This window comes from Salvelinus fontinalis, chromosome 2 (genome assembly GCF_029448725.1).
Source record: "Salvelinus fontinalis isolate EN_2023a chromosome 2, ASM2944872v1, whole genome shotgun sequence".
NCBI lineage: Eukaryota > Metazoa > Chordata > Actinopteri > Salmoniformes > Salmonidae > Salvelinus > Salvelinus fontinalis.
In genome coordinates this window covers 23729114-23748453 of record NC_074666.1, presented here as the reverse complement: position 1 = coordinate 23748453, position 19340 = coordinate 23729114, and the positions used below count along the sequence as shown (strand labels likewise).

The following is a 19340-nucleotide window of genomic DNA, read 5'->3' as shown; positions in this document are numbered from 1 at the left end:
ACTGAAGCAATACTCTCCAGTGAGGAAATGATGGGGTGGAGAAGAGGGAGGGAAGAGAGGATCACCAAACTAAATTGATCATCAAATCATTGAAGTGTAGAATTTACTGGGAAATGCTTACTTACAACCTTTTCCCAACAACGCAGAGTTAAAAAGTAAGAAAAATTAGCTAAATAAAAAGAGGAAATAGTAACACAATTAAAATAACATTAGCGAGGCTATATAAAAGGAGTACCCGTACCGAGTCAATGTGCAGGGGTATGAGATAGTTGAGGTATTAATGTAATATGTAAATGTCATGTAGGTAGGGGTCAAAGTGACTAGGCTATCAGGATAGATAATAAACAGAGTAGCAGCAGTGTATACGAAGAGTGTGAAAGTGTGTGTGTGTGTGGGTGGGTAACCATTTGATTAACTGTTCAGCAGTCTTATGGTTTGGGGGTAGAAGCTGTCGTGGAGACTTTGGTCCCAGACTTGGCGCTCCGGTACCACTTGCCAAATGGTAGCAGAGAGAACAGTCTTTGACAAGTTTTCCTCTGACATCGCCTGGTATAGAGGTCCTGGGTGGCAGAGAGCTCGGCCCCAGTGATGTACTGGGCTGTATGCACTACCCTCTGTTGCGCCTTATGGTCGGATGCCAAGCAGTTTCCATACCAAGCGGTGATGCAGCCAGTTAAGATGCTCTCAATGGTGCAGCTGTATAACTTTTAGAGGATCTAAGGGCCCATGTCAAATTTGTTCATTATCCCAGGGGGAAGTGGTGTTGTCATGCCCTCTTCACGACTATGTTGGTGCGTTTGGACCATGATAGGTCCTTAGTGATGTGGAAACCGAGGAACTTGAAGCTCTACACCGGATCCACTACAGCTCCGACGATGTGAATTGTGGCGTGCTTGGCCCTCCGTTTACTGTAGTCCACGATCAGCTCTTTTGTCTTGCTGACGTTGTAGGAAAGGTTGTTGTGGTGCCAGGTCTCTGACCTCTTTCCAATAGGCAGTCTCAATGTTGTCGTGATCAGGCCTACCACCATCACGTCGTCTGCTAACTTAATGATGGGATTGGAGTCGTGGCTGGAAGAGTGAAGGCTAGGGACACTGGGATAGGGTCTGTTGTTTTGGTGGGGTGGCAGGTAGGCTAGCGGTTAAAAGCCTACTTAAATCATTGACAGGTGGCACAATTGACTTATGGCATTAATATGTCTTAAAAAAAATATATATGATTTTGAAAATATAGTTGTTAAATAATTGGCATACAGTGAGGGACCAGGAAATCTGGTCACAATGTGGACACAGTAGATGGATATGAAACTCATTTTAATACCATGTGTAGACATTGTACAAGATGGCGCCAGAGAACAAGGCTGACGTTTTACGTATTCCTAACCAGTTGGGTTATTTTTGTTTGTTTATTTGCATTGTTTGTAATTTATTTTACTTATTTTACTTATAACTTATTTTGTACATAACTTTGCTGCTGCAGTCTGTTATGATCGAAAATAAATAACTTCTGGACATCAGAACTGCGATTACTCACCACGCACTGGCAGAATAGTTTTTTTCCTTTAACAAATCCGTCGAGCATGACGTGAATGATATACTACCTTCCCGGGAACAGGCCCAGATCCCTGTAATTTGCGTGAAGAGAAGGCGTAGAAAAAGGGTCCAGAGGGTGGGCAGCCTTCTGAGAATTCGTAGGCAATCGAATTAACCCCCACTTCCTTCCATTCAAATAGAAAACGTGAAAACTTTGGAAAATAAAATTGATGACCAAGCGGAAGATTAAACTATCAACAGCACATTCAAAACTGTAATATCTTATGCTTCACGGAGTCGTGGCTGAACGGTGGAATTATCATCTCGGCAGAATAGAACAGCGGCGTCTGGTGAGACAAGGTGCGGCGGACTATGTATTTTTGTAAATAACAGCTGGTGCACGATATCTAGGGAAGTCTTGAGGTTTTGCTCACCTGAGGTAGAGTATCTCATGATAAGCTGTAGACCATACTATCTACCGAGAGAGAATTCATCTGTATTTTTTATAGCTGTCTACATACTACTACAGGCTGATGCTGGCACTAAGACCGCACTGAATGAGCTGTAAGCAAACATCAAAACGCTCACCCAGAGGTGGCGCTCCTACTAGCTGGCGACTTTAATGCAGGGAAACTTAAATCCGTCCTACCAAATTTCTATCAGCATGTTAAATGTGCAACCAGAGGGAAAAAACTAACTCTGGACCACTTATACTCCACACACAGAGACGCATACAAAGCTCCCCTTCCATTTCGCAAATCTGACCATAATTCTATCCTCCTGATTCCTGCTTACAAGCAAACATTTAAGCAGGAAGCACCAGTGACTAGATCAATAAAAAAGTGGTCAGATGAAGCAAATGCTAAGCTATAGGACTGTTTTGCTAGCACAGACTGGAAAATGTTCCTGGGATTCCTCTGATGGCATTAGGAGTACACCACATCAGTCATTGGCTTCATCAATAAGTGCATCAATGACGTCGTCCCCACAGTGACCGTACATACATACATACCCCAACCAGAAGCCATGGATTACAGGCAACATCCGCACTGAGCTAAAGACTAGAGCTGCTGCTTTCAAGGAGCGGGAATCTAACCCGGAAGCTTAAGAAATCCCACTATGCCCTTCAACGAACCATCAAACAGGCAAAGCATCAATACAGGACTAAGATCGAATCGTACTACACCGGCTCTGACGCTTGTCGGATGTGGCAGGGCTTGCAAACCATTACAGACTACCAAGGGAAGAACAGCCGAGAGCTGCCCAGTGACACGAACCTACCAGACGAGCTAAACTACTTCTATGCTCGCTTCGAGGCAAATAACACTGAAAAATGCATGAGAGCACCAGCTGTTCTGGAAGACTGTGTGATCACGCTGTCCACCGCCGATGTGAGTAAGACCTTTAAACAGGTCAACATTCACAAGGTCGCAGGGCCAGACGGATTACCAGGACGTACTTTGAAAGGCTGGTCATGGCTCACAACACCATTATCCCAGAAACCCTAGACCCACTCTTTAATTACTTGTTACTTTTATTTCTTATTCATATTTGTTTTTAACTGCATTGTTGGTTAGGGGCTCGTAAATAAGCATTTCACTGTAACCTGTTGTATTCGACGCATGTGACTAATACAATTTTATTTGATATTTCTTCAAATCTGGGCACAATTAAAATGTGGACAAGATCAGAAAAAGGAACGCATGTTAGCACCTGGTATAAACAAGGCTTTACACGGTCATATATTCTGCCAAAAAGAATAATAGAAGTCAATGGTCAAAAAAAAGTTTTAACTGTTAGGTAATCCCACTCAACGCGGTCAAACGCTTTTTCTGCATCAAGTGAGACCACCACCTCTGGGTCCTCCGACGCTAGGGAGTACAGTATATTCATAAGGCGCCTAATATTGAAAAACAAATGCCTATTTCTCACAAAGCCAGTCTGGTCAAAGTGTATTACTTGGTGCAGCGAGCCTTCCATACGGATGGCTAAAAGCTTGGCTAGGATTTTGTAATCACAGTTTAAAAGCGAGATTGAGCGATAGGATCCACATTCCAGGGGGTCTTTGTTTTTCTTTAATAGTAATGAAATTGAAGCCTGATAAAGACTAGGCGGTAGCTTTGAGGTATTAAGGCACTCTGCAAATAGTCGAGACAAGAATGGGCTAAGCAGACCAGAAAACGTCCTGTAAAATTCGGTTGGAAAACCATCCGGACCCGGTGATTTACCACTTTTCATTGCGGACACTGCTGTTGCAATCTCCTCAGGTGTAAATTCTTATTCTAGACAGTCATGGGTGTCTGTATCAATTGAAGGCATATTCAGGCCATTAAAGAAGGAATCAATCAGCAAAGGGTTTTGAGGGGATTCCGAGGTGTATAGCGCAGAGTAAAATTGTTTGAATTGATCATTGTTCTCTTTATGTATAACTGTGGTGGCACCAGACGGGGTCCTTATTTGTGGGATTAAACGTGAGGCCTCAGATTTACGGATCTGATGTGCAAGGAGTTTACTGGCCTTGTCGCCTTGTTCATACACTCTGTACCGTGTTTGCAAGAGTAACTGTTCAGCTTGCCTGGTAGAAAGCTCATCAAATTCAGATTGGAGTATTTGGCGCTCTTTATGCAGATCAGAGGAAGGAACCGTAGCATACTTCTCATCCAATGTGGCTATGGATTCGCTCAGGTCCCGAAGTCGCTGAGAGCGAACTCTGTTTTGGTTGGCTGTATAAGAAATAATTTGGCCACGTAGGTATGCTTTGAGAGACTCCCATATGGTAGAGCAGGACATACCTGGTGTTGAATTAGTTTCTAGGAATAAGGTGATTTCAGAAGAAATGAAATTGACAAACTCCTTATCTGAGAGTAAAATGGGGTTAAGACGCCATAGGAGGTCGCTGGGGAAACTTTAGTTCAAGCACTAATGGTGAATGGTCAGAAATAACAATACTCTTGTAAGTACACTGCCGAAGGTTAGGCAGAAGTTTTTTGTCCAAAAAGAAGTAATCAATCCGGGAGTATGTTTGATGAACATGAGAATAAAAGGAATACTGTCTATCTGTAGGATGTAGGAAACGCCAGGCCTCAAACATGGCATATTTCTGAAGAAAGGCTTGAATAAGTAGGACACATTTAGATGGGCCTGTAGTTGTTCGTGAGGACTTGTCAAGAACTGGGGACATTTTGCAGTTGAAATCCCCCCCTAAAATCAACAAATGAGAATCTAAATTGGGTATAGCAGACAAAAAGGAAGAAATTAAACTTGTGTCATCCCAATTGGGAGCATAAACACTAGCCAAAACAAGAGGGGTAGAAAACAGTTTACCGGTTACTATGACGTATCGTCCCTTAGGATCAGCGATAACCTCAGAAGCTACAAAGGGAGTAGCTTTATCAACCAAAATGGCAGCCACTCTTGATTTACTATGAAAGTTAGAGTGGAACACTTGACCAACCCAGTCCCTACGCATCCTAAAGTGCTCACCAGTCCTCAAGTGAGTCTCTTGTAGAAATGCAACATTTACATTCAAACCCTTTAAGTGTGTCAACACCCTCTTACGCTTCACTGGGTTATTAACCCCTTTGATGTTCCACGAAATGTACTTGATCGCATTGTTTCGGCCCCTCTGGGCATTCCCGTTATACATCCCTGTCCATTAGAGCATAGAATGGAAAAGCAATGAGCGCCCAAAAACCCCAGAATAACTTGTCTCAGAGTAATAATGTACGGTGGTAGATGTTTGGAAAAAGTACAGAAAAAAAATGAAAAAGACAGAATGACAACATTAGAACTGAACAATTCAACCCCACCCCCTCCCCCCATCCCAGACAATACCTCCCCAAACGAGGTACAAGCCTAAATAGAACATGTTCTCTTCGCACAGTATGTCTGTGAGAGTGCGGTCTTAAACCTAAACCCACAGTCCCGCTCTTTAAAGTCGCGTTTTGTTAGTGGATCAAACAGCAAAAAGAGATAATCATTTTTTAAATAAAAAAAATAAAAGTGAATCCCTTGTGCAGACGAAATTACAAAAGCACCACTTGTAGATGTATATAATTATATTCCCAGTCTTATAACAGGCATTTGAGAGAGAGAATAAAGACAATAAATAAAATGTATAAAAGTTCTCAGCCGAAAACCTAATTTGAAGTAAGGAAATCGTAGTAAGACAATCAAAAATAATAATAATTATGATTATTATAATAGTTGACTAGTTGAATGTTGAGACAGCTTACAACCAAGACCAAAAAACTACGTGTGCGCAACGTTGAACGCTTGCTGGGCATAAATGGCGCTCAGAACTTTTCAAATTTAAGTGAAGACCCCAAAAAACGTGTCGCCTCGGGAAGCATTTACTGTTTACTGGGTCAATGCAAACGGATGCAGTAAACAAATAACCAAGAATATTTTGAGTCACTGAGACACTATGTAAACAAACTGAATAGGTGAGCAAGACAGCCTAGAAACACAGGAGTAAAGTAAAACCTCAATACAATGGAATTAAAATTACTGAATGCTTGTAAGGCAAGCACACTAGATGATCAAAACATTAGATCACATCAAATAAGCCTGAATGGGTTCGCCAACTTCCCAACTATACAAAATTAGCATGTTGTAGCTAAACATAATTGTATCACAGGTGGGTTACTTACTATCCACAGTTCGCAAGCAACAGTTGCTGAACTATGAGCAAGTTCAAGACTTCTTGATGTGACGTTGAATGTGAGAGAGAGCCTCATCAGGAGATTCAAATGTGTAGTCTTTACCATCATGAGATGAGCCATAAACGGGCCGGGAATCGCAGTCCGTACTTCACACCTGGATGGTCCCAAAGTAGTCGTTTGGCCTGTCCGAAAGCTGCGCACTGCCTGGAAACAGTGGGGGAGTAGTCCTGGTAGATGGAGAAGCTCTGACCTTGCAAGCTCAGAGTGGTATTGCGGGCTCGTCGGAGAATCTCCATCTTCTCATGGAAAAAGTGCACTCGAAGAATTATGTCACGGGGCCTCTCCCCATCCCGGGGCTTTGGGCGCAGCGACCGGTGGGCACGATCAATCAGGGGCTTTTCATCTAAGGCAAGAACATCCTTCAGCAGCCCAGAAACGAAATCCGTGGCGCGAGGCATTTCTGCTGACTCTGGGACTGATACAAGTCTCAGGTTATTGTGGCGAGAGAATCCCTCTAAACTTACACAGCTCTCCTTCACCGTTTTCAAATCCGCAGCTAGGCGTTTCACGTCAGCCTCCAGGGATGTAGTTAAGTCGGAGACATTTGTAGCGGAGGTCTCCAGTGCTGCAATCGTTGTAGTGTGCGACGCCATTGTTGTTTTGAGTGATGTGATTGCTGGCACCGTCTCGTTCCGCAGGATGGTTAGATCTGCTTTTAAAGTATCAGAAACCTCCTTTATTCGGGCCTCAATCGTAGCAACCACCTCCGTTTTCATTTCAACTATCTCAGAGCGTAGTAGTTTGATGGCCTCGAGAATGTTCATTTCAGCACCGCCAGGCCAAGCCGCCCCCCCGGGTAAAGTGTCAGTCCCCGGGCCGTCAGGCTCAGGAGAGGGCGGTGATGAGAGTGTGTCTTGTAGGCCGGGTTTTCTCAAAGTCATGCTTTTGGCCTTATGTTTTGTCGACATGCTGACATTTGGAAGTAAAGTAGTCTTGGTTTTTACGGGAAGAGATCACCAAAATAATATATGAAAATAAATACGGTTCTGCTGCAAAATTCATATAAACTTTAAAAATACCACGGGAGCAAACGGAAAACACGTCAGTCGCACATGGCGTCCCTCCAATCCCCCCCCCCTTACCTAACAGCTACCCTTTATAGATTTGGCTTTGGCCCCAAATTCATTGCGTGGATAAAGATTCTTTATTTTTCCCCCATGGCTTCGGTACGGACTAACAACTTGTCCTCTGACTATTTTCCCTTGCACCGCGGATCCAGGCAGGGCTGTCCACTCTCCACCTTGTTGTTTGCTTTGGCAATTGAACCTCTCGCCATTGCACTACGCTCTAATGATGCCATTCAAGGAATAATCAGGACGGGCTCAGAGCAGAAAGTCTCGCTATATGCGGATGACCTCCTTTTGTTTATCTCTAACCCTGATACCTCATTGCCACGCACCTTATTTGTTCTTAAAAGGTTTGGATCAATCTCAGGGTACAAGCTGAATCTAGGCAAGAGTGAGCTTTTTCCTGTAAACAAGGCTGCTTTAAAGTGCTCTTTTACAAGTTCTCAGTTTAGGATTGTCCGGGATCAATTCACCTACTTGGGAGTTAAAGTGACAAGGAAATATTCAAATCTGTTTCAGGAAAACTTGGTTGCTCTAGCAGACAGTTTGAAACAATCTTTTACTTTTTGGAATTCGCTACCTCTTTCTCTTATCGGAAGGATTAATGTCATTAAAATGATTGTGTTGCCCAAATTTCTATATTTATTTCAATGTTTACCCATTTTTATTCCAAAATCTTTTTTTATTTCACTGGATCAAACATTCATGCATTTTATTTGGGGTGGCAAGGTACCACGGATTGGTAGAAAACATTTACAGAAGCCTAAGTCATTGGGGGGTTTAGCTCTACCAAATTTTCAGACATACTATTGGGCTGCAAATTTCAGAGCCCTTCTGTACTGGCTGCAGACTGATCCTACTGGCCCTAGACCACTCTGGGTCCAGATGGAGTCTGAATCGTGTAAACCTGCTGCACTTTCTTCTGTGTTGTGCTCGTCTCTCCCAGTGTCCCTAGGCAAAGGGTGTGTCAACCCAATTGTAAAGCAGTCTCTTAAAATTTGGAATCAGTTCCATTTAGCCTTTGGCCTCCGAGGCTTTTCTCTATCAGGCCCAATCAATCAGAACATTTTATTTCCTCCATCTTTGAATGATGGGGCTTTTAGCATCTGCCACTCACTAGGCCTCTCCTCACTAGCCCAATTATTCTTTGATGATACATTTGCCTCTTTTGCTCAGCTACAGGAAAGGTTCAACCTCCCCCAATCCCACTTTTTCCGCTATCTCCAGACTAGGAACTTTGTCAGAGCTAACACACCTGAATTTCCCCATAGGCCTGCGAATACAGCTATAGAGAGCATCCTGGAGCTGAACAAGCTTCCTAGGGGCGCAATTTCAGATGTATATGCAATCATTCATGACTTACAGAACCCTTCATTGGTGCCTTTAAAGACTCGATGGGAAAAGGATTTGGGGGAGGAACTTGGGGAAGACACCTGGGAATCTGTGCTGCGCAGGGTGCATTCGTCCTCTTTTAGCACTAGACACAGCCTCATTCAATTCAAGGTGGTTCACCGTATCCACTGGTCTGGGGCCAGACTTGGAAGAATATTCTCTGATTTTGATCCTACCTGTGTCAGATGTAAAATTGAACCAGCCACACTGTTGCATATGTTCTGGGGCTGTCATAAACTGTCAGGTTTCTGGGAATTAATATTTAAATGTTTCTCTGATATATATGACACTGTTATAGATCCCTCTCCCCTTACAGCCCTTTTTGGAGTACTGCCCATAGGTACCCCCCTGTCAAGAATCCAGTCGGACACTGTTGCTTATATAACTCTTTTAGCTAGACGGCTAATACTACAGAACTGGAAGATGGCAGCTCCCCCATCTTACAAATATTGGGTGAGAGATGTGTTGTGCTCTCTGAAACTAGAAAAAATTCAATTCAATTCAATAAATTCAATTCACGTGGGAACCCCAAACTGTTTAATGAGGCTTGGGCTCCATTCCGGTCTTACTTTAAACAGTCCATCCTCTGATGGCATTCCTATTAAAACCAAAATAAGTCTGTATTTGACCCCCCTGTGACTTAGGGGTTGGATGAGCATTTCTCTGTGTTTTTTCTGGGGTGGGGGTGGGGGACATTAAGGTTGATGTGCTTTTTGATTGTGACCTGCGGATGCCTTGTTCATCTTGCCCGGGCAGAGACTAAGGTGTGAGCTTGTTTTTCCCAGTTATTTTTATTTTTTTATTTTGTTCACGCCTACATAAAATTATTATTATTCATTTTTTATTTTAAAGCATTGTAAACTTTTTATTTTTGGTCCAGTGGATGGTTGGTCTGTGGCCTTGACTGTCTGTGAGTGGTTGCATTTCTCCACCCCATCCCTTGACTGTTTACAGGAACAATGGTGAGGTGTTTGCTCTGTCCCTATAGTATAGATTGCCCTTTAACCTTTGTAGCCTTCTGCCTGGTGTGTTTAACTTGTCTAAAGTATGGTATCTTTAAAGCTTTTTTTTTTTATGTATTATTTGTATTTTTTCTAGTTGAGTATATTATTTATATTGCTTTGTCTTGTCTGTGTGTGTAAAACGTAATAAACAGAGTTTTCAAAAAAAAATAAAAAACCTTTTAAAAAAGCACAGCGCTCCTCAGCAGGTCCAGCGCATCAGCAGATTGACTGTTTGCGTCACTGTCAAAAAGTCTGGTATGACAAGTGCAAGTTAGGGGCCCTAAACCCCTTAAAACTGCCCACAACCAGGTATGCTATAGTAATACGTAATATTTAATCTTCATGTAGATTAGATATTAATAAGCTCAAAGAAGTGTATATATTTGTAACAAAGTAGTGCATTTTACTGTAACTCTTTGCAGTTATCTATTGTATGTTTTGTCAGTCCCTCCCTGCAGAGCTTCCTAGATGCTAATTGAGGTGACAGGGGAAAGCTCTTCCTTTGGCGCTGTGCCAGATGTGAGTGATTTCATGGCCATACCACTGTGCCTCCTCCTGCTAAATCTAGGGTGTAGTAATGGCCCACTGAGTAACTGTCCAAAGATAGGATGATTATCTAAGTCACAGTGGATCTTTTACCACTCTTTCTGTGTGCCTGGTTTATGCCCCATTGCATGCTTGGTCAGATGTATGAGTAGGGCACTCATCTATTTCCATTGCCTGTAATGTATTGAGAAAAACTCAACCCTGCGACACTCATCTTTTTCCATTGACTACATTGTATTGAGAAAAACATCAGCTACTTTGACATTTGACCTTCATTCAAAAACGTGCCAGGATGACATTTTCATTTATCATGTTGTTTCACAACCTACTTATTGCTGTACTGTACTGTATTTCTAGGAAGACCATCTCCATCTCAGTGCAGTCAGTTCCACATATAGCACTTAGCTCCTGGATTATATAACTGCAGACTGGCTAAGCAGGCAGGCGAAGAGAGGGGAGATCATAGAGCAGGGCTGTGTGTTGTGGCAGGTCATGGCTGAGTAGAACTGTATTTGTGGACAGCAGCGGCCTCATCTTGTAAAATATAGCATACGCTCACTGTATTCTCTACTGAGCTCAGACATAGCCACATACTGTATGCTCATGTCAGTTATTGATTCCCCAGACCCTGTAACAGAAGACATTTTCTCTCCCTGCCCTCCTCTTCCTCCTCCTCTCCTCCCCCACCAGTATGCTCCAAGGAGCTGTGCCAGGGATCATGCCATCTTGGGTCTCAGGCCTTGGAGTAGACAGTTGCAGTCAGTAAACATTGATCAGGCAAATATGTCACATCCATTGTATGGTCTTTTGGACCACATTAATATCACTAAGTGCACCTACTCTACTAGGTCATAAGGCTGTCATATCTGTTAAATTACCCCACTGCTCACACAGTAACGATACAAGTCTTAACATAGAGAGGATGTTTTCAATGAGAGCCATAGCATACTCTCATCGGGGGATTTATGTCTGTAGCATTGTGTGTGACCGGGAATTCATTATATAATGGACAGAAACTTAGTGGCAATATGCAGTTGCTACATCCATTTTTGGACTTGTGATAATGTACACATTGATTCTTGAAAAATATAACTGATAAATGCCTCATGAGCTTAGTTCAACTGTGGTACCCCATCAGAATGCAAAATATAAGCTGGTTTTAACAAAGTAAATGTAAGCAGGGTTATTCAACTCTTACCCTATGAGGTCCGGAGCCTGCTAGTTTTCTGTTCTACCTGATAATTAATTGCATACACCTGGTGTCCCAGGTCTAAATCAGTCCCCGATTAGAGGGGAACAATGAAAAACTGCAGTTGAATTGGCTTCGAGGTCCAGAGTTGAGTTTGAGGGCTATAAAGCCTCAACATGGTTACAACTATAATTTTGATATCATGGATGGGTCAGGCCTTGCATCCGTAGCCCTGTCTATAAATTTGAGAATGGTTACATTACTCCAGCCCCATCCCTCAGCTTTTTGCCAAAACGGGTGGGAGGCTGCTTTGTTGTTGTTTCAACTGCGGATTGCACCTTTAATGATTGAACCCAACATCCCTTTTGGGGCATAGCTCATTAGGACAGGCTGTTTACGCTCTAGTGCTTGACCATTTTCAACCACAAACAGACCCAAAGAACTCTCATAATAATGTATTTGCAGCAGGCACGTTCACAGATAGGGGTCTACCTTTGCCCTCCCACTCCCAACTGCCCTTTGGGTGGTGGAATATATATTTTTGTATGCGGTTTGCATTACAACTGTGCTGGTTTCTTGTCTCGTTAGTGTGAATGTGTTTCACCTGTGCTGGCCCAGGTGCTATTTAAGATTGGCTGGCCGAGGGCTCCAGTTGTCTTGAAAGAGGTGGAGGGTTAACACCTTTGACTCTCCCCATTAGATTTCTAAATCATAATCATTTTTCTGATCTTCACAGTTTTGCGCCACTTTTTGGTTTCTTCCATGTTTTTAAATTTGGTGGGTGTCTTTTAGGTCCTAGTTGTTGCTATCCAGCTTTCAGTGGACACCCACATGAGTGTTTTTCAGAACCCCTCTTAAAACTCCACCTTTCATTTTGGTTGTTGACTGGTTTTGTTTGTTGCCCTTTTGTTTGAGTGAACACTTTTGGAACACTTTCTTGCTAGGAAATGTAACAAAAACCAAGGAAAGGGAATGCAAGGAAAAAGTGGCACAAAACTTAAACCAGAAGATCAGATAAAGGATTTTGTCTAGAAAGCAAATGGGGGGGGGTCAACTTAAGGCAATAACCTTCCACATCTCTCAAGACAACAGAAGCAATGGGCCAGCTGCTCTTAAATAGCACCTGGCCCAGCACAGTTGAAACACCTTCCCACTAATGAGATGACAAACCAGCGCAGGTGTAACACTTACTGACTAACAAGGTAACACCAATCAGGGCGCACCCCACACGCTAACATCCAATCTCAAAATAAAAATGGAAAAAACAAAGCCTATAACAGTAGTCTATTAGACTCTAGCTAACTACCATATACTAAAAATATCCACTAGCCAGCCAGTCATATATAATGAGTTAGAAGTTTATCAATATTATATTAAGAAGTTATTATTTTAGAGCATTGAAAATAAATCACAACCAGTGAAGATATATATTTTAATTTTATTTAATTGTTTAATTATTTTTTAAATTCACCTTTTATTTAACCAGGTAAGCAAGTTGCGAACAAGTTCTCATTTACAACTGCGACTTGGCCAAGATAAAGCAAAGCAGTGCGACACAAACAACACAGAGTTACACATGGAATTAACAAGCATACATATAGAGCTAGCTAAATAGCAGATGGGTGCCCTTTTTTCATTTTGAGCACCTGCACCCTGTGCACGGCCCTGGTTTACAGTCCACATTCACTGTCTTTTTTGTGTCTTTCACTCTGTTCCATTTGGATCTTAAGTTCCTTCCTCTGAAGAGCTAAAGGCTGTATAGCATCCACCTCTGCACCTCCACACTGTTCACAGGACCCTGTTCTGAATATGCCAGCTGCCGTCAGGCACTGCTACACATTTTTTTATGTGCGAACACCCCAGAGACTGTATTATAATACTTCAGTGCTTTTTGTAGAGGAACTCAGGAGCTACAAAGGTAGTTTATCAGAGGGAGGAAGGTGGTTGAGCATCTGAAGGTCACAATGAGGCATTGTGTGATTCAGGGACAAATTACGAATGATGTGAGAAGTCTGAGATACTATTCACTTAGCGATGCGACCTACAACAAAAGTTGTACTTTTCTCTAGTCTAGTGTTGGAGGTGAAATTGGGGCACTATATTGATTGCGTTGAAGGATACTATGACTTCAGTACTGCCAAAGGCATATTGTTTATGAACCTACTGGGATGGATAATAGGACTCCAAACTATGCATTCAAACTTGGAGACATTAATTTAAAAAGAACAGACGTGCATGCTTTGTGTGTTTGTTTCATAGGCGGGGGCATCGTCCATGTGGGCGTCATGCTGTGGGCTGCTGAACGAGGTGATGGGCACAGGGACGGTGCGCGGGCAGCAGCCAGGATTTGGGGCCGGGACGGGGCCCTTCCGCTTTGCCCCCAGCGCCGGCTACTCCACATATCCCCCCACCAGCTCAGGGAGTGCAGGTCAGCTCTGCAAGGCCTGTGGACTGGCCTTCTCTGTCTTCAGGCGCAAGGTAGGTGGTGATGAGGATGATGACAATAGTGTGTAAAAAGATGAGGAAGAACACTGTGCCCCTTATAAACGAATACAACTAACGTCCATATGAAATACTCAATCATACTGGTCACACCAGGGCATCAGCTTTGGCTGCAGACAGGTAAATGGCAGAGCGTATCTAGGCTTTGACTGACAGTGTAGCATGCTGGGACAGCGATAGAAGCCCCTGGAGGCTTCAGCGTTCTTGCACTTCTAGGCTCAGACTGCTCTATCAGCCCGCTCACACCTGCTGCCATGCCGATGGCAGGTTCAATCCTGGAATATATTCTACTCGTGTGTGTGTGGGAGGGGGGGGGGGGGGGGGTTCTCAGCCTGATATCTGTGCCAAGAAAGGAGAGGTTCTGGGGGACTAACTGGCCGTATCCCACTTTTTCTGTCTCCGTTCAGACTGCCTGTCAGTCGATTAATCTGAGTTTCCTCAGTAAACCGAGATAAGTTTGTAAATGTCAGGAATAGCTAGAGAATATTCCATATAGTATTATTTAGCTTGTCTGTGCCAAATGGGGTAAACTCATCCTCTTTCCTAGGGCATAGTGACATCATAGGGAATGAGTCCTTGTATTGGAAAGCTGTTGTCTGGTAGATTTGGCAGATCCCTCTCATTAGTTGTAATTAAGAGTTCTAAAACCAGGATAGTTAATTGACTCCATGATGCCAATAATTAATTAAATCTATTAATGAATTGATCAGGAGGAATGGACATGACTGGCTGATGGGATCGCCTCTCTTCTAAATGTGTGTGGTGAGTCTCTATCGCTGTATCTCTCTCTGTCTCTCTCTCTCTTTGTCTTTCTCTCTCTCTCTTTCTCTCAGCACATATGCTCGGACTGTAAGAAAAGTTTCTGCGCCCTGTGCTCGGTGCTGCAAGAGAGCCTCCGCTGCTGCACCACCTGCCACCTCCTGCGCGGAACGGCCTTCCAGAGACCACAGCTCATGGCCCTGCGTGTTAAGGACCTACGCCAGTACCTGCTGCTGCGCAACATCCCTACAGACACCTGCAGGGAGAAGGAAGACCTGGTGGACCTGGTGCTCTGCCACCAGGAAGCTGGAGAAAACACCTTGACACAAGGAGGTGTAGAGGAAGATGAGGAAGAGGAGGATGAGGAAGAAGAAGAAGATGAGGAGGATGCAGACACAGACAGCCTGCACTCGCTCCCTCACTCCCTCCACGCCTCGCCCCCCTCAGCCGCACACCGCTCCGCTTCGGAGCAGTCGTCTCTCTCCACCTCGGAGCAGTCGTCTCTCTCCGCCTCTCAAGGAGACTCTCCTCTCAGCCGGAGTGACAGCTCAGGGACCGCTCAGAGCCAGGTATGACTACACAAACACATAACACACACATGCATGCACACACACACACTCACAAACCCAACCTAGTCCCATTCCCCAGCCAGTTGCCCCCCTTCGTTTACCATCTTCCCTGCTCTTTTGACATATGTCCTCCTTGTATCAAAGCTAATTAATGTGAAGCTTGATAAGCACATGGCATGGATGTGGGGAACATATTTGTCAGTGTGAAGTAGAGTTGTCACAGCTAAGCATAACAATCAACAACGAGCAATTGCTACTCTAGATCTCTAGTGCTGGGATGTAAATGGTTTATGATTGTCCATAGCCCTGCTGAAATTAACCCCATTGATAACCATTTAGGCTAAATATAGGAGCATAAAAAGCTTACAAGCATTCTAGTAATTGCAGTATATTTTATTGCAGTCAAGCTCTGTCCTTTGCAGCCAGTTTGATACAGTCTGGTGCTTTGTGTTTGACATGAATGAAGGGGTTCACTCACACAGATCATCTGCTACATTCATATTTCATACTGCACAATTTCACTCTTTTCTGTGATCTGACATCCACGTGACTGACAGCTGCTCTTACAGTGCAGCCCTGGGAGCTGCAGCCAGTCATCAACAACGTTCAGGCTGGCTTCTGATTCCTCTCAACGGCACAGCTGTAATTGAAAAGAGAGAGCGAAACACAACAATACTGCTCACATCTCTGTCCGTGGGATCATTTTGACCTAAACATCAAAATCATCCACTCCTATTGTAATCCATAAAGGATCAAATGAGTGGGGCTCTAAGCTGGTTGTGGGCATAGCTGGTGTCTGGTGGTAGTGCAGTTGTGGTGTTGTCAGTTGTTAGAGCTGGGCTAGGGAGGCTAGCACACCACAAACAGGCCTGCTGATGCATTATTAACACAGGTGCATGCTTGCAGCCTGCGGCTGATTGGTCCAGTGGAATACGTAGGGAGCATGTGTGTGCACATACACCCAGGAACATCAGCCTCCCCCGACCCCCTATAGACCCAGCCCCCATCCCTCATCGTGATGTCACACCGGAAGAATGCGTTAGCCCTGCACCATTAGCTAATTGCTTTTTGTGCGGTGGTCCGGTGGAGACAGAGAGGAGGGGAGGAGTAGGCTCTTCATGATCGTTGCTGTTTTATGTTCTCTCTTCATTGCACATAAATGGCTGAGTTAATGCAAGGCAATACGCCACAAGGTAAACATTCTCATCAGATTCATCCCGCCAAGACCATTAGATTCTGGTTGCAGGCAAACTCCAAATATACAGTGGGGCCAAAAAAGTATTTAGTCAGCCACCAATTGTGCAAGTTCTCCCACTCAAAAAGACGAGAGAGGCCTGTAATATTCATCATAGGTACACTTCAACTATGACAGACAAAATGAGAAAAAACAAATCCAGAAAATCACATTATAGGATTTTTTATGAATTTATTTGCAAATTATGGTGGAAAATAAGTATTTGGTCAATAACAAAAGTATATCTCATACCTTTGTATGCAATGACAGAGGTCAAACGTTTTCTGTAAGTCTTCACAAGGTTTTCACACACTGTTGCTGGTACTTTGGCCCATTCCTCCATGCAGATCTCCTCTAGAGCAGTGATGTTTTGGGGCTGTTGCTGGGCAACACGGACTTTCAACTCCTTCAAAGATTTTCTATGGGGTTGAGATCTGGAGACTGGCTAGGCCACTCCAGGACCTTGAAATGCTTCTTACGAAGCCACTCCTTCGTTGCCAGGGCAGTGTGTTTGGGATCATTGTCATGCTGAAAGACCCAGCCACGTTTCATCTTCAATGCTCTTGCTGATGGAAGGAGGTTTTCATTCAAAATCTCACGATACATGGCCCCATTCATTCTTTCCTTTACACGGATCAGTCGTCCTGGTCCCTTTGCAGAAAAACAGCCCCAAAGCATGATGTTTCCACCCCCATGCTTCACAGTAGGTATGGTGTTCTTTGGATGCAACTCAGCATTCTTTGTCCTCCAAACACGACAAGTTGAGTTTTTACCAAAAAGTTATATTTTGGTTTCATCTGACCATATGACATTCTCCCAATCTTCTTCTGGATCATCCAAATGTTCTCTAGCAAACTTCAGACAGGCCTGGACATTTACTGGCTTAAGCAGGGGGACACGTCTGGCACTGCAGGATTTGAGTCCCTGGCGGCGTAGTGTGTTACTGATGGTAGGCTTTGTTACTTTGGTCCCAGCTCTCTGCAGGTCATTCACTAGGTCCCCCCGTGTGGTTCTGGGATTTTTGCTCACCGTTCTTGTGATAATTTTGACCCCACGGGGTGAGATCTTGCGTGGAGCCCCAGATCGAGGGAGATTATCAGTGGTCTTATATGTCTTCCATTTCCTAATAAATGCTCCCACAGTTGATTTCTTCAAACCAAGCTGCTTACCTATTGCAGATTCAGTCTTCCCAGCCTGGTGCAGGTCTACCATTTTGTTTCTGGTGTCCTTTGACAGCTCTTTGGTCTTGGCCATAGTGGAGTTTGGAGTGTGACTGTTTGAGGTTGTGGGCAGGTGTCTTTTATACTGATAACAAGTTCAAACAGGTGTCATTAATACAGGTAACGAGTGGGAGGACAGAGGAGCCTCTTAAAGAAGAAGTTACAGGTCTGTGAGAGCCAGAAATCTTGCTTGTTTGTAGGTGACCAAATACTTATTTTCCACCATAATTTGCAAATAAATTCATTAAAAATCCTACAATGTGATTTTCTGGAGAAAAAAAAATCTTCATTTTGTCTGTCATAGTTGAAGTGTACCTATGATGAAAATTACAGGCCTCTCATCTTTTTAAGTGGGAGAACTTGCACAATTGGTGGCTGACTAAATACTTTTTTGCCCCACTGTAGTTAACATATTCAAAGGGAATAATTAACCAATCTGTTAAGATTAGAAGAAGCAAATGGTGCTGAATACTAAATGTAACATGGTACCTTGAGAGCAGTGGTTCCCAAACTTTTTATAGTCCCGTACCCCTTCAAACATTCAACCTCCAGCTGCACCAATGTCAGCGCACTCTCAAATGTTTTTTGCCATCATTGTAAGCCTGCCACACACACTATACGATACATTTATTAAACATAAGAATGAGTGTGAGTTTCTGTCACAACCCAGCTCGTGGGAAGTGACAAAGAGCTCTTATAGGACCAGGGCACAAATAATAATAAATAATTTTTCTCTTTATTTAACCATCTTACATATAAAACATTCTTTGTTCATTGAAAATTGTGAATAACTCCAAATTAATGTAGTTCTCATCATATTTGCGCCTCTTTGATGGTCCAACGTCCCAGTCTGTTGTTCAGTGCTTTCCCGGGTAAGATGGCAGTAGCTCTTAGGCTGCATCAGATTCAAAACAGTCAGTGTCCATGCTAGCTGGGCTAACAACAAATGTAGAATTACTGATGCTAGCATTGGATGTGCTCGTGGAAGCAGAACAACTTGTGTTGTCGACAGGTGCAGGTGTAGTACTGCTGGTAGTAGCAGTGTGTCTCTATGGGCCTTACTAAATGTACTGTTTGAAAATGTGAAGAATTTTTTTTTTCCCAAACCCCAGCGGCATTGCGTGTACTCCTGGAGGATACGCCTACATGCCTCATTTCCTTATCAGACATTTGAAGAGAGACAACAGATATGAATTTGATTTATGATTATTACAGCAAACTGTACTATTTTTATTTCCCCCTGATGGATGTTTAGTATGAATAAAAAACCTGTCTCGTGATCACAGCACCTCTGGTGGTGTTTTATAGAAGTTCTGATTTGTGGGAGAAAGGGTGAGGAGCATCAGACAACACAAGTATTTCAAAACTGTCATATCTGCTCCATTACTGTTTCTTAAACTGCTGTTGATCCTCTTTTGTGTTGTGTTGTGTTTCCAGGAGCATGGGGGAGCTCCGAGCATCCCACTCCTTCACCTGGAACCTGCCAGTGAACCTATCATAGAGGTGAGACGACCAGCGCTTTACCTCATGCTGCCTCTGTCCATTCAGTCTCCACCTCATGTATTTAACTGAAGAGAAATCACTGACCCACTCTTGTGAGAG

At 43.5% G+C, this 19340-nt stretch overlaps 1 protein-coding gene across 3 annotated transcripts in view; it reads left to right on the top strand.

Moving 5' to 3' along the window:
* The window catches only part of LOC129814978 (E3 ubiquitin-protein ligase RNF34-like), a 28473-nt gene that overhangs the window by 4027 nt on the left and 5106 nt on the right, over window positions 1-19340 (top strand). For 2 of the 3 annotated variants that reach the window (XM_055868187.1, XM_055868178.1), the window contains 3 exons: window positions 13714-13932; window positions 14790-15284; window positions 19176-19241. In XM_055868187.1, coding sequence (XP_055724162.1) covers window positions 13714-13932; window positions 14790-15284; window positions 19176-19241 — 780 coding nt within the window. Of the gene's footprint in view, window positions 1-13683; window positions 13933-14789; window positions 15285-19175; window positions 19242-19340 lie in introns of all 3 variants that reach the window. The other variant, XM_055868197.1, reaches the window with a different exon arrangement.